The 20333-nt window shown below is 39.2% G+C and overlaps 1 protein-coding gene across 1 annotated transcript in view; it reads right to left on the reverse strand.

Annotated features, from left to right (window-relative positions):
• Positions 1 to 15216: 15216 nt before the first annotated feature.
• Positions 15217 to 20333, reverse strand: part of MIB1 (MIB E3 ubiquitin protein ligase 1) — a 119420-nt gene continuing 114303 nt past the window's right edge. Inside the window, exon 21 of the mRNA XM_065398373.1 lies at positions 15217 to 15366. Coding sequence (XP_065254445.1) covers positions 15226 to 15366 — 141 coding nt within the window. The 3' untranslated portion in view covers positions 15217 to 15225. The remainder of the gene's footprint in view (positions 15367 to 20333) is intronic.

Below are 20333 nucleotides of genomic sequence, written 5' to 3' on the forward strand. Positions count from 1 at the left end.
GCGAATACAGCTCATCCTTCCTTTGGAATGAGATGACAGTAGTTAACTCTCCATGTCCATTCAGTTGTTGGACTCTCTGCTGAGATCAGTGCCAACTGAGGCAGTAGTTTCTGTGACAGGGAATTCTTTTATTTTATTTAGGAAGGGGCCAGAGACCACTAAGCTCATTTCATATATGCCCCTTAACAGCTGCCAAGATGGTTGCAAATTTCAATAGTTATTGACAGTGTTTATTCTAGTTGTAGACTCTAATATGGCACTCTGACCTCCCGTACACTAAAAGATCTATTCTCCTTTCCCTCCAGTGATGTATTATTTTGATGTGCTTCCCCCAAGGTCTCACAGGAAATCTGTGGAAGAGCTGAGAACAGAATCCAGATCTCCTGGGTCCCAGTCCAGTGGTGTTACCCCAAAACCATCCTTCCTGGGGCTTGATAAGAAATGGTGACTTTGATGGGAAAGGCTATATATCCCAAGTTAGCTAAGACTTACGTGGCTATTCACACTTGGATTTAAACTAGTACAAACGAAAACAGAATTTGTCCTATTATCCATAAAATGTCCTTAACAAAAAAAAAGAGAGTTAGTTTGATTTTATTTTGAATGCAGTATGTTGGCTTGAAAGAGTGCAGTAAAGACTTAAGACATGCAAAGCATATGAAATTGGGGGAAAAAACTGGATCGTGTCCACACTCATGATATAAAGTAAAAAGCGAATGTATCCTGTCCATGAACATGCAAGGTACCTTTGCTGATTCTTTTATACAAAGGCATTTTAAGCAACTTTGTATTATTTCCCACACCTAGCAGCATTAATATTCTTTCTGGAAGAGGGAGCAGAGATTATTATATTCATGGAAAATTCTTATTTACACAGGACTTTCCTTAGAGCTGAAAAAACTTACCCAGTGTGCTCCCAGCCAAACTCCCTAGTGAAGTGAAAAATTCTTCCATCTGATAAGAAACTTGTTTTGGGGCAGGGTTTGCTTTTGTTCCTAACAAAGGAACCACTCTCCTTTGCAATGGAGAGGTTTCACTCCCTGAGTTTGCTTTGATTTCGACAGCTATACTCAGCAGAGACCAACTTTAATCCCTGATGGCCCATATTCACAGCACACAAGGAGTGCCATCAACCCACATTCTCCCAAATCTGATCCGTGTGCTTTCCCCATACCTTGCTGCATAAGACAACTGGATGTTCCACCTTTGAAACTTTATTAAAATAAAAACTATAATTGCATGGGTAAGTAATCCCTGAATAATGTTACCAAGGGATATGTGAATTCTCCATGTTGTTGGAAATTTCACCAAGAATCTAATTAAGGGTCATTAGTAGGGTTACCATATTTTAAAAAAACAAAAAGAGGACACTCCACAGGGCCCCGCCCCTGCCCCAACTCCGCCCCTTCCTCCGCCCTGGCCCCACCCCAACTCCGCCCCTTCCCCAAAGTCCCCGCCCCCTCCCCTGAACGCTCCGCACCCTGCTTCTCCCCCTCCCCCGCTTCCTGCGAATCAAATGTTCACTGGAAGCCTGAAACAGGCAGGCAGCAGGTAAGCTGGGGCAGGGGTGGTGGGGCACGGGGAGGCGCGGCCCAGTCCAGCCCCCCCATTTGAGCGTCTCTGGCCCCGGCGTCTCTGGCCCGGCTTGGCTCAGGATCTGGGGCGCTGGCCTCGGTTCCGGCCGAGCGGCTCCGGCCTGCCCTAGCCCCAGCGACTCCAGCTCGGCTCGGGCCCCGGGGCACCGGCCCCGTCCGAGCAGCACTGGCCGGCGGCTGAGCACCCCCAGCCCCGGTCCCAGCGGCTCCGGCCCGGCTCGGCTCCGGCCCCGGTTCCGGCCAAGCGGCTCCAGCCCGGCCCCGGCCCCGGCCGAGCAGCGCCGGCTCCAGCCCCAGCGGCTCCAGCCCGGATCCAAGCCCCACGACCCTATTTTCCCGGACATGTCTGGCTTTTTGGAATTTCCTCCCGGACGGGGATTTGAGGACCAAAAAGCCGGACATGTCCGGGAAAATCCAGATGTATGGTAACCCTAGTCATTAGGGACCTCCATTTTTTACATGAAGTCTAGCTCACCAATTTCTGTGGGTGCCACTGATGTATCTGAAATGAAGTTAAGTCTCCAGTCATAGCTCAGTGGTTTGAGCATTGGCCTGCTAAACCCAGGATTGTGAGTTCAATTCTTGAAGGGGCCACGTAGGGATCTGGAGCAAAAATCAGTACTTGGTCCTGCTAGTGAAGGCACGGGGCTGGACTTGATGACCATCAGGGTCCCTTCCAGTTCTATGAGATAGGTATATCTCCATACCTGCCAGGGCACCCCACAGACATTTTCCTCTTTTCTGGTGTTTAAAAAAAAAATAGAAAAAGGTTTCCCCTTACAAGTAGCTGGGAGCAGCTTGCTTACATCCCAGAGGCTGTGCGTGAACAGCCCAGGAGTGGGGTTCTCACAGCAGAGCAGGGTAAGGCTGGCTCCCAGAGTCAAGGATTGCAGTGGCCCAGCAGATCACCAGTCGAGATAACACCAGAGGGGAACGTCACACACATCCCTCCAGTGCGAAGGATGTCACTGCAGAACAAGTGATAGACCGCATTTTCTCTCCCATCATTGCTAATGCTGGTGGTGTTTCACCTGCACTAGAGTAAGAGAAGAATTTCAGAAAGACTTAAGTGCAGATAAACCCCCTTTGCACTATGCTCTCACCTGTGCAGGGTCACTGCACACCATTCCAATATGGACATGTAACTACACGTGTTGCACCTACACTTTTGCAGCCAGTCTTCCCAGCTAAGTCCTGCAATGCTTTCCCCCACTTTTCAGTGATCACACTGCCTACTAATCACCCACTCTCCTCAATCCCATGGCATATTGAATTCAGCTGGTCCAAGACCACTGAGGTGATTTCAGGTCTGCCCATTATCCTCCCATCCCATTATGCTTATGTAACATACACACCTCTTGGGTGTGGTGTTCTGTCCTATCTAGAGGCACTGAGACACACGAGAGAGGGAGAGAGAGAGAGGGAGAGAGAGACTGCTCTACAGCCTTAGCTAAGAGCCAGTTAGCTTATGCTGTAGAGGCTCATGCACTAAGCTCCAGAGGTCCCCAGTTTGATCCTGCCCGCCGACGACCGGGGTCTGTCGGTGTTACACTAGCACACCTATCTATCATAAGTACTTATATGGCCTCACAATCCTTAATGAATCTATTCTCCTAATATCCCTGTGAGGAAGGGAAATGTGATTATACCCATTTTATAGGAAGGTAAGATGGGAAACATGGAATTTAAGTGACTTGCCCAAGGTCAGACAGCAAACCTATGGTTATCAGGGAATTGAACCCAGATCTCCCAAGTCCCGGGCTTAGCACCCTAACCTCTGGACCGTCTTTCACCTCCTGATAGCAACTGATGCAGATTTTGGGTGATCTCCACCAGGTCCCCACCTACGTCAAATATGCAATCAATGACAGGTTATTACGAGGAATAAAACTAAAATATTGTGGAGGGGTTGTTTTTGCATTAAAAGTTTTATTAAAATATACATTTTTATATTTACAGCATAATTATCTTTAAAATAGGATGCTTAAAATGGTGGCAGCTATAATTTATCAATATTTTTATTTTAGAGGTATAATTTTTAAATTTGGCTTGTGTGTTCTCTTGCCTTCTATATTTAAAAACAAAAAAGAGAAACAGAGAGAACATTAGTATAACATTTAAAGAGTCAGGAAGATAAATGCATTTATATTTACCCTTACTGCAACTCAGAATCTAGGCACTGCCAGAACAGTGTCTCTAGACACCTTGAAAAGAAAAAACAGAACAAAGAATATTAGTATAAATTACACATTCAGGGTCTAAGCCAAAACCCACTGATGTTAGTGAAAACACTCCCATCGACTTCTATGGGAGATGGACCTGGCTCTTGGTCACTATGCAGCCTAACCTTCCGCAAACAAAACTCTAACTATCAAATTGGTCTGAGCTACCATTTCTCTCCCTCAATCTCCCAAAAGGACCTATATAAACCCCAGAGGGACCACAGCCAATAGGTGGTCTGTGGTGGGGAGAACATGATATGGCAGATCTCTTCCCCCTTGCCTGAACAATGACCATCTCTGGATCTTGGAGAAGAAATGAGAAGAGAGAAAATAGTTAATACATCTTGAAAAAAAAAGAAAAAATTCACTATCAGACATCCAAAGAGTTACGCAAAAATGTTGCAAACAATTAGCTTCCCTCCATCCACATGAGCCAGTGCTCATTACAGTAGACCCTTAGTATACAGAGAAAACAAGAGCAGCATCCTCTTCCCCAGCTGCCATTCCACCTGGCTGGAACAGTGTGAGAGCCTAGTTTCTCAGAACACATCAGCCGTAAGAGAATCAATCACTGGACTGAACCAAGAGTAATATGGAACAAGTACTTCAGTTTCCTGTGCAATGGATTGGGCAAATTCCGTGTGGGAATACTTTTCATTAGTTCTGTAGAGTGGATACTTCCAACCAGTGCAAGGCGGTGCTAGCAACACTTAGCCAAGCCCTTTGTGCTTGGAACAGCACATTGTCTAAATAGGCAAATGGATCAGAGATGTTTTTATTTTAGTTGTCACATCACGGAGAGGTGAGAGAAAGGGAAGAGTGATGGTTTTATTGTGCCAAGGAGCCAGCACACAGTTTAGCATGCACATTAGGAAATGCACGCAGTATAATTACTATTTATTTTATACAGCTTTCATACAGAATATCACAAAACACCTTACAATCATTGACATTATAAGGATTATGAAAGCTTAGTGGGGAGAGTATTACAGGGAAAGCAGTTTCAAATGTACTTCCATACAAAGAGCCAGCACACTACACTGTGAAAGGGGTAGAGGCCAAATCCCACCACCCTTAACCATGCAAACAATGCTTGCTCACATGAATAGTCCCATTGAACTAAATGGGATTACTCTAAGAACTACTCATGTAAGTAACGTTTGCAGTACTGGGGCCAGAATTCACTTCTATACAATGCAACCCTTTCATAGTAAAGTTCCTCAGGTTATCACCAAGAGAATGTTGTTATAAGAAGAGGTACAGTGGGAAGTGGGAACTGCAGCCAGCCTATGGAAAGCCAGTCATTCCTACCTGATCCTCTTCATGTCCCTCTGGGAGCAGCTGTAGCAAGACTCAATGGGATCTAGGTTTAGCCCTCCCTCACGGGGCAGTGTTAACTTCTCTTCTCCATACCACTGCCATTGAGATGGAGGAGGCGATGACAATCGTCATATTTTCGGGGGACTAACAAGGTAGAATGAGTTTATAGTGGCAGAGAAATTTCACTATATGCAATTCAGAAATTTCACAGTTTACTATATGCAGTTTTAGGGTGAACTAATGTGTAGAAAGGGGGTCCTACTCTCCTATACCAAGAAACCTGGTCAGTCACACTTTGAGGCAGCTGGAAGCTGAAGATGCAAGGAAATGACTTTGAGAGGGAAGGAGTGAAAGGTTCTGCTACCCACCGTGAACAGGTTGACAGAGGGAGGCAGAAATTGAGGAGTCTGGAGAAGGAGTTTAGAAGAACTGAAATGGGAGGATGGAGAGAAGGCGAGGAAGAAAATGGTGCAGCTCCCAGAGTTCTCAAGATACGGAGGCCCTCTCTCAACTCACTGCACATAAGGAAGAATCTCAAGTGGATGCCTGTACCAAACTGAAAAACTCTCACAATTAAACAGACTCAAGCACCTTTTTGAGAAATGACTTTGGTGTAAATTTTGGGAAATTCTCCTGCTAGCCTTGTCGTCTGGTCTGCTTGACCTCTTTCTACGGGGTAGAGTGGTGCAAATGATAAAAGCATTCACTTGAAACAACTGTTTCCAGGTGCCTTGCATGCCCAAAGAGACCTTGAGAATTTGGACAGTCCCTTCCACTGACTAGGCTGATATGGTTCAAAGCATGTTTAACCATTAGCAGTGTCACTATAGAGTTAGAGGGGTAGAGGGAAATATTAATCAAGTCTAGGCCTCTATGAAGTTTTGGGATACTCTGGGACGTATAGGACACTAATGCAGGAGAAGCAGAAATCAAGTGTTCCCTTCTCCTATCCACTGGACAGTCTCATTTGAATCTTATCTGCTACAACTTCTTGCTTCTGAAAACAAATCTGCAAGACTAAATGAATATTTTAAGCTACAGCTAAAGGTAAACACTCCATTGGAACTTTGCCCTAATCAATAGTAGCAATGTGCATGTCACATGGGAGTCAGAGGATAGACTATGGCTGCTTACTAGTCAGCAAATAAGTTAATTATACTTGCTCCAGCTTGGAGAATGGGACAAGTGAAGGTCCAGTCCGCCCATATTAATGCAATCATCATTATCCTTATACTTTGTTTGCTTTGTGATTATGACACACAGATCTAAGGTTCTTGTCACAGTGGAGCGGTGTTTCTGACCCCTGGTGGCAGAAACACATTAGTACAGTCCAAAATGTGTGCAATTTCCACCTAGAAAACAGGTTCAGGTTTTAATTCAAGTTCACTGTCATCTCTTGCAGAATATTGGGCAAAAGGAAATCCTCCAAAACAGGCAATTTCCGCACACAATGCTGTGATGTCCAAGGAGATGGTACATCCTCGTAAGTGGATTTTCCCAGTCTTGGATAGATTAGCACAAATTAAATGTCACACTGATCTGTGTACAACAGGAGCAGCAAATTAAGTTTAAATGAATTCACATCACTATAAGAAGTAGTTGCATTAAGTATGCAATGGTAGAACAGTGACATTTTTTGTAGCAATTCTGAACTGTTACTTTCTCAGCTAGCATTTTGCTCTTGATTTTTAAAGTACCTTAAAACATTTAAGTAAACGACAGTGGTTTCAGAACTAAAAAAAATTGCTTTTCTAAAAATTAAAAACAAATTTAGGATTAAAGACAGATTTTTTCAAAGCCACTTGGGACCTTTGGACACATACTGCATCTAAATCCCCTACACAGCTTTGAAAATCTCAGCCAAAAATCTTTTAACATTAGCAAAACTACAAAGATGCTTTATTCTTAGAACAAACAAGAATCCCCAAGTCTAAGCTACCTCATTGGCTTGAACAGAGTGTGATGACAAGATTCTATCCCCACCCACCCCCACCCCGCCCACACACACACCCATGTATTCTTCAGAACCTGTTGATTCTTGCTTTTAAGTAAGATCTTTCAGTTTATGCCCAGGTATGACTGTGAACTGAGTGACTCTGATCTTTTTCTCAAAAAGATTTTAAAAAACCCTTCATCCCCAACAGATACCAAAATATGTACCACATCTTCCATTCTAATACAAAACTTTAACAGTGACCTCACATGCTTTTATATCAGTTATATCAACAGTTTAGTACATCTGACTGTCACATACTCCATGACACTCCTGAGGTCACTGTCAAAGTTCTCCATTAGAGTGCAAATTTGAGGTACATCTTGCTTTTTGTATCTGTTGGCAGCAAAAACCTTCTGGAATGTGTTATCAACAGTGTTGTACGCAATATAAGGGTGAATTGTCATGACAAATCCCAAAGGGACCTAGTCTCTTTGCGGATGGAGCACCTTCCAGATTGATCTCACAGGATACCAGAATAGCCTTTTGCAAGGTTTCATTGGTCATTTTCACCTCAGCAGCTGAGAAACTCTTGACCATTTTGGCTACAAGGACAACTGATCAGATTGTCACAGTGGTCCGCTAATACAAAGGTGGAAAGGAATGCACAAATCTTTTCCCCGATTTCCATTCTTTTAAGGTTTTGAGTGCACGGGTGTGTACTGTCACAACTTTAACTGCCACTAAACTGGTTTTTGGTTGCTAATTACCTAGGGTTTTGTTTGTTTTCTAATATGGCTTTGGTATGCCTCAATGAATAGCTTCCCAGAGTCAGAAAGGGGAGCTATACTTGCCTGTGAATCAGAGGGAGAAACTATGTTGCTGATGCGGATTCTATTTCAACCTTCATGAAGAACACGATGCAATGACATGCCACCGTAAACGCTGTATAAATTTTAAACAGGGATAAAATGTTATTGAAAGTACACCAAGATCAACCCTCCATTTTTGCTAACTTGTCAGCTGGAAGCAACCACCATGAAGGAGTTTGTCTCATTATTTACCTCCCAAAATACCGGGTAGCCTCTCATAAACTTCCAGAAATTTGATATAGCCAGGAGTGTCTGCATTATATAGGCAGGTCTATAACATGGGCATAGGTCTGAGTTGATCAATTGGCAGGAGTATGAATGTGATCACCCTTAAAAGTGCTAAAGCTGTGCAAGCTCATCTATGATAATCAAATGGGAGAACATATGCAAATTCTACTACCTCTGTGCAGCAAGTGTGCGAAGATCTACAAAAATTTGCACTTACACACTGATTTAAAATATGAAGAACATGATCAAGCCTTTTATTTCTCATGTATATGGCACATGCTAAAGAAACTCAGGATAAGATATACCAAACCAAATAGTTACTTATTTGAATAGGTTATTCTATTGGGTTCCAAGTCAATTTCAGTCACTATGGATGTTTTTCATGTTGCTGTAAATGCACTGTTCAATGGTATATTTAAACAATTCTGGTTCTTTAAAACACAAAGTTTGGACAAGGAGCTTTCTTCCTATTATAGAGCCATAGTGCCGAGCCTGCTTTATGATGTGAAATTCTTAAGCCCAGAAAAGATACAAAACATTTGTTCAGATTACATTCCCAAAGTATTTTACATTTTTAACTCTTTGTTGGGATCTAATGCCATTAAGATTTCTGATTTTCAAGAAAGCTGTAATTAAATGAGCAGAAATGAGCTGCCTCTCCCTTTCCAATAACCTCTAACAACCTCTAATAGATGTTAGTTCAGTGCAATAAGTTTAAGTCAAAGCTTATTTAAAAAAAAGTCAGAATGAGGCTCATTATATAATAAGTTTTATTAACAATACGGTACATTAGCATTTGTTTTGAAAAGCTTAGGCCTTGCTAAGCAGTTTTAATCAATTCAATTATGTAAAGCTATTTGCAGTACAGAAATCAACTACATTCACACACAACTTGAATTTAATCCAGTCAACAGTCATGTCAAATCTACAATTTACCAAAAATACAAAGTTGATTTTCTAATAAAAGCAAAAAATGTTGTTGTGGTTCAGTAAAACCCACTTTCTACTACAGAGTAAGTTGCACCCATAACTAAGCGTGGGACAAAGAAAATACTTTCTAGAAGCCCAGAGTAAGACTTACACTTTCGTAACTATGAATTGCCATGCAGACTTCTTGTTTATAAAAAGATTTGCTAGGTCCGAATTATTAAGCTAATTTTTGCTAGAAGTTGGTTTATAAAAATGATTCTCCTTTTATACTAAAAATGTCATTATGTAGAATTTTCTATCCACCTTCTCTCCCAAATGCTATTTGTCTGATTTGGAATACCGTCCTCAGGCTCCTATCACAATTGCTCTATTGGTGTAGTTATCATAAACAAGACTTACCAAAACCATAACAAAAGTTAAATCTGCTAACTTTCCTTTACAGAAAGACAAATAAATGGTGTAAATGCAACACATATGCTACATATACATTTATGCTGCACAAACCCAGTTTGTAGATTCATATGTACTTCTATTCTGTAAAGGATCTATGGCTGCTGCCAATTCAATTGTTCTATCAAGGCACTACACAACCATTAAACCTCTAATATTCTCCAAGATGCACTGAAGAACATTTATGAATGTGTTTAAGTTGTTAAAAAGCCCTGAGTCAGAACTTTCATACTTACTGCAGCTATAGCTATAATAATGGCACACAATAAAACTTTATAGACAACAGTATTTTACTCTGTGAACAAAACACATTCTGTATTGTAAAAGGAAAATAGTATATGAATTCCAGCAACTTAGGGAAGGGAAACAGGAATGTACAGTACTATGGGGAATGATACATTCCTCCTGTACATCATTTATATAGTCAGCAATAATCCTTAATGTCACACCTAGTCAGGCACCAAAACTGATGTATCAAAACTAAATTGTAGTGTTTAAGAAAACTCCCGCTCCTTTCCAAAGGTAAAGAACAATTACTGTAGAACTGAACACTTGGACAGAAAAAAGGCAGAGTTACTAAAAGTAACATTGTAGTGGTCTGTAAGAACTTCCGTCTGTGATCTATTCAACACAAGTTATGGTCCAGGCTCTACACAATTCACCAGCAACTATTAACAGAGCAAAATGTAACTTTTGACATTTGCAATATTGTCGAGAAGCTCAGAGAGATCGAATAACTCAAAGCAACTTTCTCAAACAATTTAGTGTTTACACTAGCCACAAATTGTAAGTAATACTGCTATAAATAAATAGGCATACCTTAGTAAAACTCCATCTCTAGATAATATCTACACAGTATCAGTGAATATTCTTATCACAACATAAAGTCAAGATCAAATCAGATTCTTTTAAAAAAGCTAGTTTCACAAGTCTGTAGAACTAGATTGAAAACATTTTTAAGACTATGTTAACAAGGCACTCAAAACTTTTCTATATTCCAATTTGGCTCAAGTTTATAGTTAAACTAGTTTTTGAAGGAATTTTCACATTTACAAAGTAACTTGTGTTTATTACCTTTCCAGTTTAATTTTTTTTTTTTTTGGTACCCATTTTTTCTTAAATGGGAATTTGTCCTAAACTAATCTAGAACTACTTAACTAGTATTTTAACAAAAAAGGAAAGCACATAGCTGTGACTCAAATCCTGCAAAGTGCCAAATGCCTTGAATGTAGAGCAGGAGATACTGAATATCTTTAAGTAATGGGCCTGAAAAGTCATGGTACATTATTGGGGGGGAAAAAATAGCTGGAAAGTTAAGTGATTAAGTTCTGACATCTTTAAGCTATTTAGCTTACTGTACAGACCCCTCAAATTTAAAATTAAGGTCTATTCATAGTTCCTTTACAATACTATTGTGTATAGCAGCCATCTCTAATTTAATCTTATTGATTACCAAACAGAAAGGAAAGATGTTCAAACAAACTTTTGAGCATACTTTGCACCCAAATAATAAACTATAATGTAGCTATCTTCTTGACTGTATTTCAAGAAATAAGTCATTGAAGAAGCTCCTCCAACCAATTCCATTCCCAAACAACTTTTAATATTGGGGAATTGTTCTAAGAATAACAAAAGTGATATCTGCAATTCTTTAAACATGTATATTAAATCTAATTGTCTATTTACTGATTCTTTATCAAGTATTTGTTCCCTGTTTCAGTAAAATCTGTACAGTGATTCACTCACAGACAGACATACACTGACCCATCCTCATCTTTCCCTACTTGCTATGATCCCAACCTATCTTCTGAGCCTATTATCCCCCCCTCCCCCGTTTTAAAACAAAGGTATCCAATAGAAGTATGCAAGCCTTTCAGACAATATCAGGCTGCAGACATACTGTTGCTAAGTGACGTGAATATACTGTATAAATATGGTCTGATACAGCTGGTTTCTTCAAAGCTACCTAAATCTTTAGCTTTAACATACATTACCATCTGAAGAGATAGTGTACAAGTCTAAAGATCTATTTACATATGCTACAATGTTTTGGCAAACATTTCTTAAAATCAATTAAAAATCATTTTCAAAGTACTACTTCATAATGTCAATTGGGATAAACTCTCACCTGTAAACAGAATGCCAATACTAGCACCTTAAACAATAAGCGCTACAAAGTTAAACTGCTTAATTACTTATTTTAAAAAGCAGTTGTCTAATTAAACTATTTGGCTTGAATTTGTGATAATATCGTTACATTTTTGACATGGAATCATGCATGCAACACTGCTCAACCAAGTTGAATACAAAAAAAGAAATGTATAATGAGAGGTCTGTATGTGTTGATGGGGACAAACCAGGGACCATGGTGTGGAAAGGACAGCTCTTGGAGCAGCACCTTTATTCGTGTGTGTGTGTATACACACACACACACACACACACACACACACACACACACACACACACACACACACACACACACACAATCTATGGCTATCTTACAGCAGCTATAGTTTTGTTGCTGAGGAACTGTTGAAAAATATAAAGCAAACAGTGAACTGAACTCCTCTATCACGGACACACCTGACCTCTGACTGAACTCCTCTGTCACCTGACATCTGTGCTCCCCACAGATGAAGTACGCTCAGCATTGCTACCCTGGATGCCTTGATTTAGTCCTTTAGGAAAATACTTAATGCCCTGTAAAATTTGGTTCAAGTATCGGTTGCATCATCAGATGGTAACATTTGATCAAATTAATTCAGACAACCTGAAAAGATCAGGCACATAAGACATGATAGAGGGTGAAATCCTGGTCCCATTGAAATGAACACCCACTGACTTTAGTAGAGACAAGATTTAATTCAGACTATTTAAACAGCTGAAAATTGCATGAAAAAATAGGATCTTACCACTGGCTTGTTCCAAAGCTGAATGCTAACAAAACCCTAGCAATGTTATACAAATATCGACTGCTATGCGGTAAGTAGTGCATTGAGCTACCATACTGGGGTTTTGAGTTAGAACTGCATTTACCAAGAGATAGTGCAGGAGTGGTGATCAACTGTTAATCAAGTACTTTGTACTGAGCCTTTATGGAGAGGCCTTTCTGAATAATTTAAGTATGAAACAGTGCTCAAAAATGTGTCTGCCCTGGGTTAAAGAAAACCACGTCACAGACCTGATACAAGAGAATGAAATTCATAGCGAGGGGTCCAGTGTCGTGCCATATTAGAGAGAACCAGTTCTTTTGGAGAAGGGTTGACAGGGGGACATGAAGCCAAAGGGTCCTACTGTGCAACACCAGCCACAGAAGCCAGGTGACCCTTATGTCAAGCAAGGAAAAATCTGCAGTGGATGCGGAATGGGCTACCAAATCATTTCCCCAAAAACATGGGAAAATCGTACCAGAATTATTCTGATTACACAAGAACACAGAATGTAAGAATTCTCCCAATTCTCTCAGGCTGGAATTCAAAAACCTCAGCTAACCAGGCTGCAACTCCAAAAGTATATAAAATTCCTAGAGCTAAAGCAATTAAACCAGTTGTGGGACTGCTAAACTGAGGACGAGATTTACTAACAACCAAAGATTTTATATTTGTGGGATCTGCCTATTTCAGAATAGGGACTCAAAGCACCAAGCAAAGCCAAAAGCTATGCAAATGACCAAACATAGAGTGAGATATATGGTATATATATATATGACTGCTGGAACATCAGAACAAAGAATACTGGATTGGATTGTTCAAAACCGAGTTAAAAAGAGCAAGGAACATTTACCTGTTGGAGCAGAAATTTTGGGGCATAGATTGTTTTGTCAGCTAATGCATTATGTATTGATTTTCTAAGAAACCACTGTAGAGTTTCCTTCTACCATACAGGTGTTCTAACTGCATGATCAATACTTAAAAAGCATTGGTAAATTCTTCTGAGATTTTGGCTGAAGTCTGCAGAATTCCAAAAATCAACACAAGCTTATCACAAACTTCAGAAGACTGTGCATTGTGTAAGCAAGTGAAGAATGCAGACTATGAATCACTTCATTCTCACCTTGATCCTCCCCAGACCAATTCCCACTTTCATGTCCCTGCTACGTGTAACAGGAGTTAAATGAAGGAGACCAGTGTTATCTGCAAGGCACCTAACTGAATCCATTGTGTATTTCACAATCCTTGAAAGAAATTGTCCAAATCAGGGCTAAAAGACAGCAAGCACTGATTTCGTATTCTATTCAATCAGTAATTCAGGTAACTGCTGAATTGCTTTTATATGCCATCATTTGGCTGTAAGAGCTTCGAATTTAACTCCTTTCCTGAAATCCCGACTACGGTCCCACCACCAAAGCCTGAAGAACATTTGGATTGTGCTCTTACTTATGTTTTAGAGCTGCTGGTAGTAGTCAAAGAGCCAAGAGTATCTATAAGTGCAATAAAAATCCTAGCTAACTCCAACAACCAGTTTCAAGTAGCATATCCATGTGTCAGGAAACCCACAGACTTATCACCACTGTCTTGCTTAATATTAGCTATTAAATGGTCTCTGCTGGGCTCTGAAATTAATACCCCATTGAGATGAGTGGGCAATATATAGTTTACCTCCTTTGCTGTTGATAATTCTTCTGTAAGACTGGCTTAATAGACCACACTGATTTATGTAAAAAATGCACAGTCCGCAACAGAAAAGATGATTTAAAGAACAGCTGCTTTCTACAAAATTCAAAGGAAAAATATACCACCCAGTTTCCTTAGATCATGAGACCCATAATTTCCCTACTCTCTGGTTATACACTTGTTCCCCAAATATTTTAATCAACTACACTCTTTGTGTGTGAAATTGATAACTGATCTACACTTTATTTTTCAAATACCTTGTAAAGAAAAACAATGAGTACTTTCCTCTCACAATGCTATATATTAGTTGGTTTTTTTTGTCGACAGGATTAAGAAGTTCCTTATTTAATTTAATTTGATCCTGTCAGACTGACGTACAGTTTTGGGGGCATAACATTCCTAAAGCAAATTTGTGTTTCTTTCCACTGACATTCTCCTCTAAATCCACACTGAGCATATAGGGCACATTACAGTCAAAGTTATCCATGTGGTTATATTTTGATGTCATCTTATAGGAACTGTATGGTACTGAATACTACTTGGATATATTGTGCTGATTTTGCATTACTGTAACTTTCAAGACAATAGTACTATGAGGCATAACTTTCTGTCATTTGACAATTGAGTATATGCTGAAGAGGTGTCAAACTTGAGCTAAAAAAAATAAATATTTGAAAGCAACTGGCGGTACAAAATCTACATCACTTGATGGCTGATATTAAAGTCCATACGTACATATAAAAACTTTAAAGATACCAAAACAGAAAATCATGATTGTCCCTTTACACTTGGTGCTTTAAGGGGGTGAGGGGAAAAGACTGCTTTATTAATTTAGCCTTATCTTAGCTATCTCTTGATAGTACAACTAAAAGTTGACTGTTCAAATACTGTTTTCTTTTCTGATGTGTTTAGTCTTTAAGCAATTACAATGTAGCACATATGCACTGCAGTATTAGAAATGTTTTCATTAGAACCTTCAACTGCCTTTCAAACTTACAGAGATTTGATGACCAAAATGTACTGACAATTTGATAAGCTAACAGAAGACACTTGTTTTATTGTTTAATACAAAAGGATTCTTCGTTCTATAGCCTTGCGGCATATAGGGCATTCACTCATTCGGTCTCCACAAAGCTGACATGTTCCATGGCCACAGAGAAAGATCATATTCTTCAGACGATCCAAACAAACAGGGCACATGGTCTGTAAAAGATTTTGACAAGTTAGGTAGTGGACAGCAATGGTGAGAAAAAAGTATCAAGTATGCATTCTATTAATTGTAGAAAATTTAATATATGCAACTGTTGAGTGAACAGAGATCACTGCGATAGAGAAACCAAACCACAGAACGACGACAGATTCAATAACCTGCCTTTTGACATTAAATACAAAATAGTAAATTCACTATTTCATTTAATCCTCAGTATAAATTATTTGTTTTATGAAGGAATAACAACTGAGTTTTTTAAACTCCTTCTCCACAAAATAAGAAAACCAACCCCACAGTAGCTTTCTACACAAATCTGATGGCATCATTTAAGTTCATAGCAGAGTAAATATGCAATTTTCAGCTGCATCCCCCTTTGGTTTCCTTTATACAATTTTAAGGAAACAGGGAAATCTATGAAGCACACACATTTGTGTATGTAATTCAATGAACAAATTATTTACCACCCATGCCTCAAATTTCTACCTACTCATTTACCTACCTCTCTCTCTCTCTCACTCACTCACACACACACACCCTTCCCCCCCCGCCAAGCACCTCATGGACTCAGAAATAGTATGAATATGGTTTTGCTTTTTTAAAAATAGTTAACAGTCCCAACGTACATGCTAAACACCACTGATGTGAACTGACTTTCAATTTTCCTCTGGGAAGTAATTTGCTCACTGATTTGGAATCCTAAGTAACTCAATATTTTCAGAAGCTTTACCAACAACATTTAAGATACCAGCTTTCTGAAGAAAAGTAACTGGTGTATTCCAATATATGCTTTAATTCTGTACTTTCAATGTTACTTGTAAAGGAATAATCATTACTTGCATAGGACCATATCCTGCACGTGTTCTGTTTTTTAGAAATCCAGATAACATCTATGAAAATTTAATGTTTCAATGGAGGGCTGCTCAACTTATCTGAGCCTTTTACCCCTAACTCAGATCCGCACAGCAACCCTTTAAAACCAGTTTTTACTATTAAACATAAAGTGAGACCCAATACCCAAAAGGATCTCTTACAACTGTTCACCATGAAAGTTTGTCCCTTAAGAGAACCATCCTTGACTGTGCCTGCAGTGTCCTCCACCTACATCATATGCAAAAATTCAACTACAAGGCACATGTTTGTTCCTTCACCATAATCACATTAAAGTTTCATTTATAAATGGTTTATAAAGGGGTAATACATAAATAGATTTTTAATAATCAATTGTTACAGACTGTTAGATCAACAGGTTGCTTATAACCACAACTTATATCTACTGAGGAGTTTCTACTCATTCTTAAACTGACATCTATAGTGTGCTTATAACCACCCGAGACACATACTAATGTCTGTAACATGCTTATAACTGAAAAAATATTGTAAACCCTTTATAAACCATGTATAATTGGACCCTTATTAACAGTGGCCCATAAATACAAATTTATTTCACTATCACCTGGCACTTGTGCACTGTTTTTTCTGATCTACTTTTTAAATCACTGCAGGTTTACCAAAGTAGTGTTACACCAGGGAAAGGTGTGCATATCCACAGCAGTGTCCACACAATAAAATGTAAAATTTTAGGCATGCCTTCTATGGAATCAATTAAATGCAGGGACAAACATTCTTTAGTATACTCCTGGTTATCATGGATCATGACCTCCACATGTTTACACAGAGTTTAAAATCAGAATTTGTCCAATTATCTCTTATTTCAATCTCTGTGAAATCAGCATAGCTAAGGAGCTGCCAGAAGGCATCTAAATCTACACTGCAGTAAGAGACCAGTGGCATAGCCATGACTGGCCCGGGTCAGTGGATTCAGACTCGCCGGGCTAAAAATTACAGTGTAGGGCTCAGGCTGGAACCCAGGCTCTGAAACCCTCTGGTAGGTCTCAGAGCCCAGGTTCCAGCCCGAACCCAAACATCTAACTGCAGTTCATGCGCTCCGAGACCTGAGCTCTGAGATTCATGACAGAGGTTTTTTATTGCAGTGTAGACACACCCACTGCCAGATAAGACCTTGAACTTTTTGAATGAATTTGCAAATATAAAAAATTATACATTCTCAACAAGCATATTTCATATTCAAATGTTGTCAGGGCGAGTATGGCATCACCATATCTATTCATGATTTTCAATAACCTCAAAGTTTATGTAATTATCTTCCACTAAAGCACTGCAAGGAACTGATTGTAAATCAGTCCATCCACCCCCTTCCTCACTGAAGCCAAATCCTCACCTGGTACAACTAAGTATCATCCTTATAATTCATAGTATCGTAAAGTCCAAAGTATGGGGAAATTCTTCATTAATTACTTATTAACATTAAATAGCTCTCCTGGGGTGCATGTACATAATTTAATAGTCCTAAAGTATCCCTTTTAGAAGGGATACAAGGTGTAAACCCTAAATCTCATCCTGCAAGAACAGAATTCAAGTCCTCCCCAATGTATGTTCTTTACCCCTATAGTTTGCTTTGGGGTCTGACTATATATCTTACAATTAGAATAAAAAATCTGTTTCTCTCCAATATACTACAGAGTAATTTGGAAATGTATATGCACATCATAGGACACTGTAAAAGTGTATTCTGCCTAAGCAATGGGGGCAAAAATTTTGTTTTATTTTGTTTACTCATTTCATTGCAGCACACAATTTAGAAGAAATTCCCTGGTGGTATCTTAAACTCAGAAAATAGGTCTTTCTACAATTGTATGGAGGCACGAGCAGTTCGTCCAGATTCTTCCTGTTTATCATAAAAACGGTGAATATTTATTTGTAGAGACCAGTTTCATTTTTCAATGTCATACATGTTTTAGTTTATTTACCTTCACATGGCAGCAGCTTTAAGTAACTTTGCACAGAATGATCAACCTACCTGCCTGCTCTCCAACTGTACTCTAGTTACATGACTATCAGTGCCTTACACCCTGCTTTTGTAACAAGAAGAAGAGCAAACAAATGGTAGATATTTTGACTACTATACTTTTAATTTGGCCTCCTGCTTTAGTGCCAAAATTTGATGTCTATTACCTCAACCCTATATGAATAAATTAGCTGGAGATCTTTTGAGGGGAAACAAATGAAAATTCTGTGCCTGGAGAAAGTATTTGATTTCTTTTTATATATTATGTATTCTTGCTTCTGAAACACCACCATAAAGGCACCCAGTCAATTCTAATCAGTTGTAATCCACAGAGTTAAGATAGTATGGAAAGGTCTTAGCAATAACATGAGATTATCACTGGGGTATGATATTGCAAATAAGTCAATTTTAGCAGCATATTTTAGTTTTTGTCTGATATGGGTGCCATATTAGAACCTATAACAATTTTTTATTACTGATAACAGTGTTTCCAGGCACAAGATACAGGTGCACAGTGACATTACAATAACTTTAATTTTAAATAAAAAGAAATGACATACATATGGTGAAGGAACATATATAAAGTATTTATTACAGACAGATGAGGGTGATTACGTATGAAATGTGGTGGAGGGAACTGCAATCACAGTCAAAGATGGTTCACATTCAGGGAATCCCTGAAGAATGATGTGGTCATCGTGTGGGGATTTTGCTGACATCAGGCCTCGCTTCTGCTTGGCACCAGAAATGGTTTTAAAAGGTTGCTGCACTAATGTATTAGATTATCACTGAAGACATGAGTTGAAACGTAGGTATACCTGCTGAAAAGAACAAATAAGAAATTTTAAGAACACACAAATACTGAATTTCACATTAGAAGTGCAGCTTTAAAGCAGAAAATGAAAGAAAAATGTTTAAAATGGAACTCTGGATATAACTTCAGGCACATATTTAAGGTACAACTGAAGAATCTTTTTTTTTTTTTAATAAAAAATAGCAATTAACTAGAATCTGCAACTCATTAACCCCTCTCACAACAGTAAACAGAAAAGTCACCTAGAAGACAAATTAAAAGGTTCCAAATGAGACAGGTCAGCCAGTTCCCTGAGAAACAAAATAGAATTTCAGACAAGCTAGATTTCAAGCAGAATCATTTCAACAAAATAACTACTTGACATGGCAGTCAATTAAGAGATGGTCAAAAACAAGCAGCCATATGCTGAGGGGCAAAGAGAATAGTCAAGTGACTATATTTGAAAATCAGCCTAAAAATAGAGTACTGGATAGTAACTGCACTGCAAAAATCCAGGCAATAGAGAACAGTAAAAAATATTTTTTGTTAAACACTGTTACTTTTTGACCAGAAAGGTAGAAAATGAAACGAACAAAATAGCCTCAAATGTTATAGGTAAGAAAGAACTATAGTTTGTTTTAGTCTACCTGTCCTTATACAGGCACAGATTAAGTTGGAAACTGCTTTGAGTTGAACATAAAGATTTTCAATAATGGGGTCTCAGCCAGTTGCCGGGGTGAGGGTAACAATTATTGATAGATGTTAACCTCAGAGGCAAACCTGACAGTACATCAGGTCTCAAATTTTCAAAGGCATTTACAGATGTGGCCCAGAACTAGGTGATTCAAAACCTTCTCTCTGAACTTTCAGGTAGGTCTGTGACAGACAGCCAGGGCTGTCTGGATTAGCTCAGATACCAGCCATCTTTGAAACACTATACACTACTCTAAATCCACAAGAGATAAAAAGACAATTTAAATGTGAATTAAGTTCTCATCAGTCTCTTTTATTAATCAAAACATTTCAACTGTGACAAATGTAGGACAGTACACCTTTAAAGGTAAATCTCCACTGCAGCTGAGCATGCTTCCCAGCGAAGGTATACAGACATGTGCTAGCTCTGTTTGAGCTGGCATGCCAAAAATTGCAGCATAGCTGGAGGTAGCATGGGCAATGGTTCAGGACAGATAATGTTGCATGATCCCAGCAGACAAGAAGAAAAACAATTTTTGGGAGGGACTTTAAAGGGAGAGAAAGGGGACAAATTTAATTCACCACACAAAACGTTTGTCCTCCATGTT

This window comes from Emys orbicularis, chromosome 2 (genome assembly GCF_028017835.1).
Source record: "Emys orbicularis isolate rEmyOrb1 chromosome 2, rEmyOrb1.hap1, whole genome shotgun sequence".
NCBI classification, from domain to species: domain Eukaryota; kingdom Metazoa; phylum Chordata; order Testudines; family Emydidae; genus Emys; species Emys orbicularis.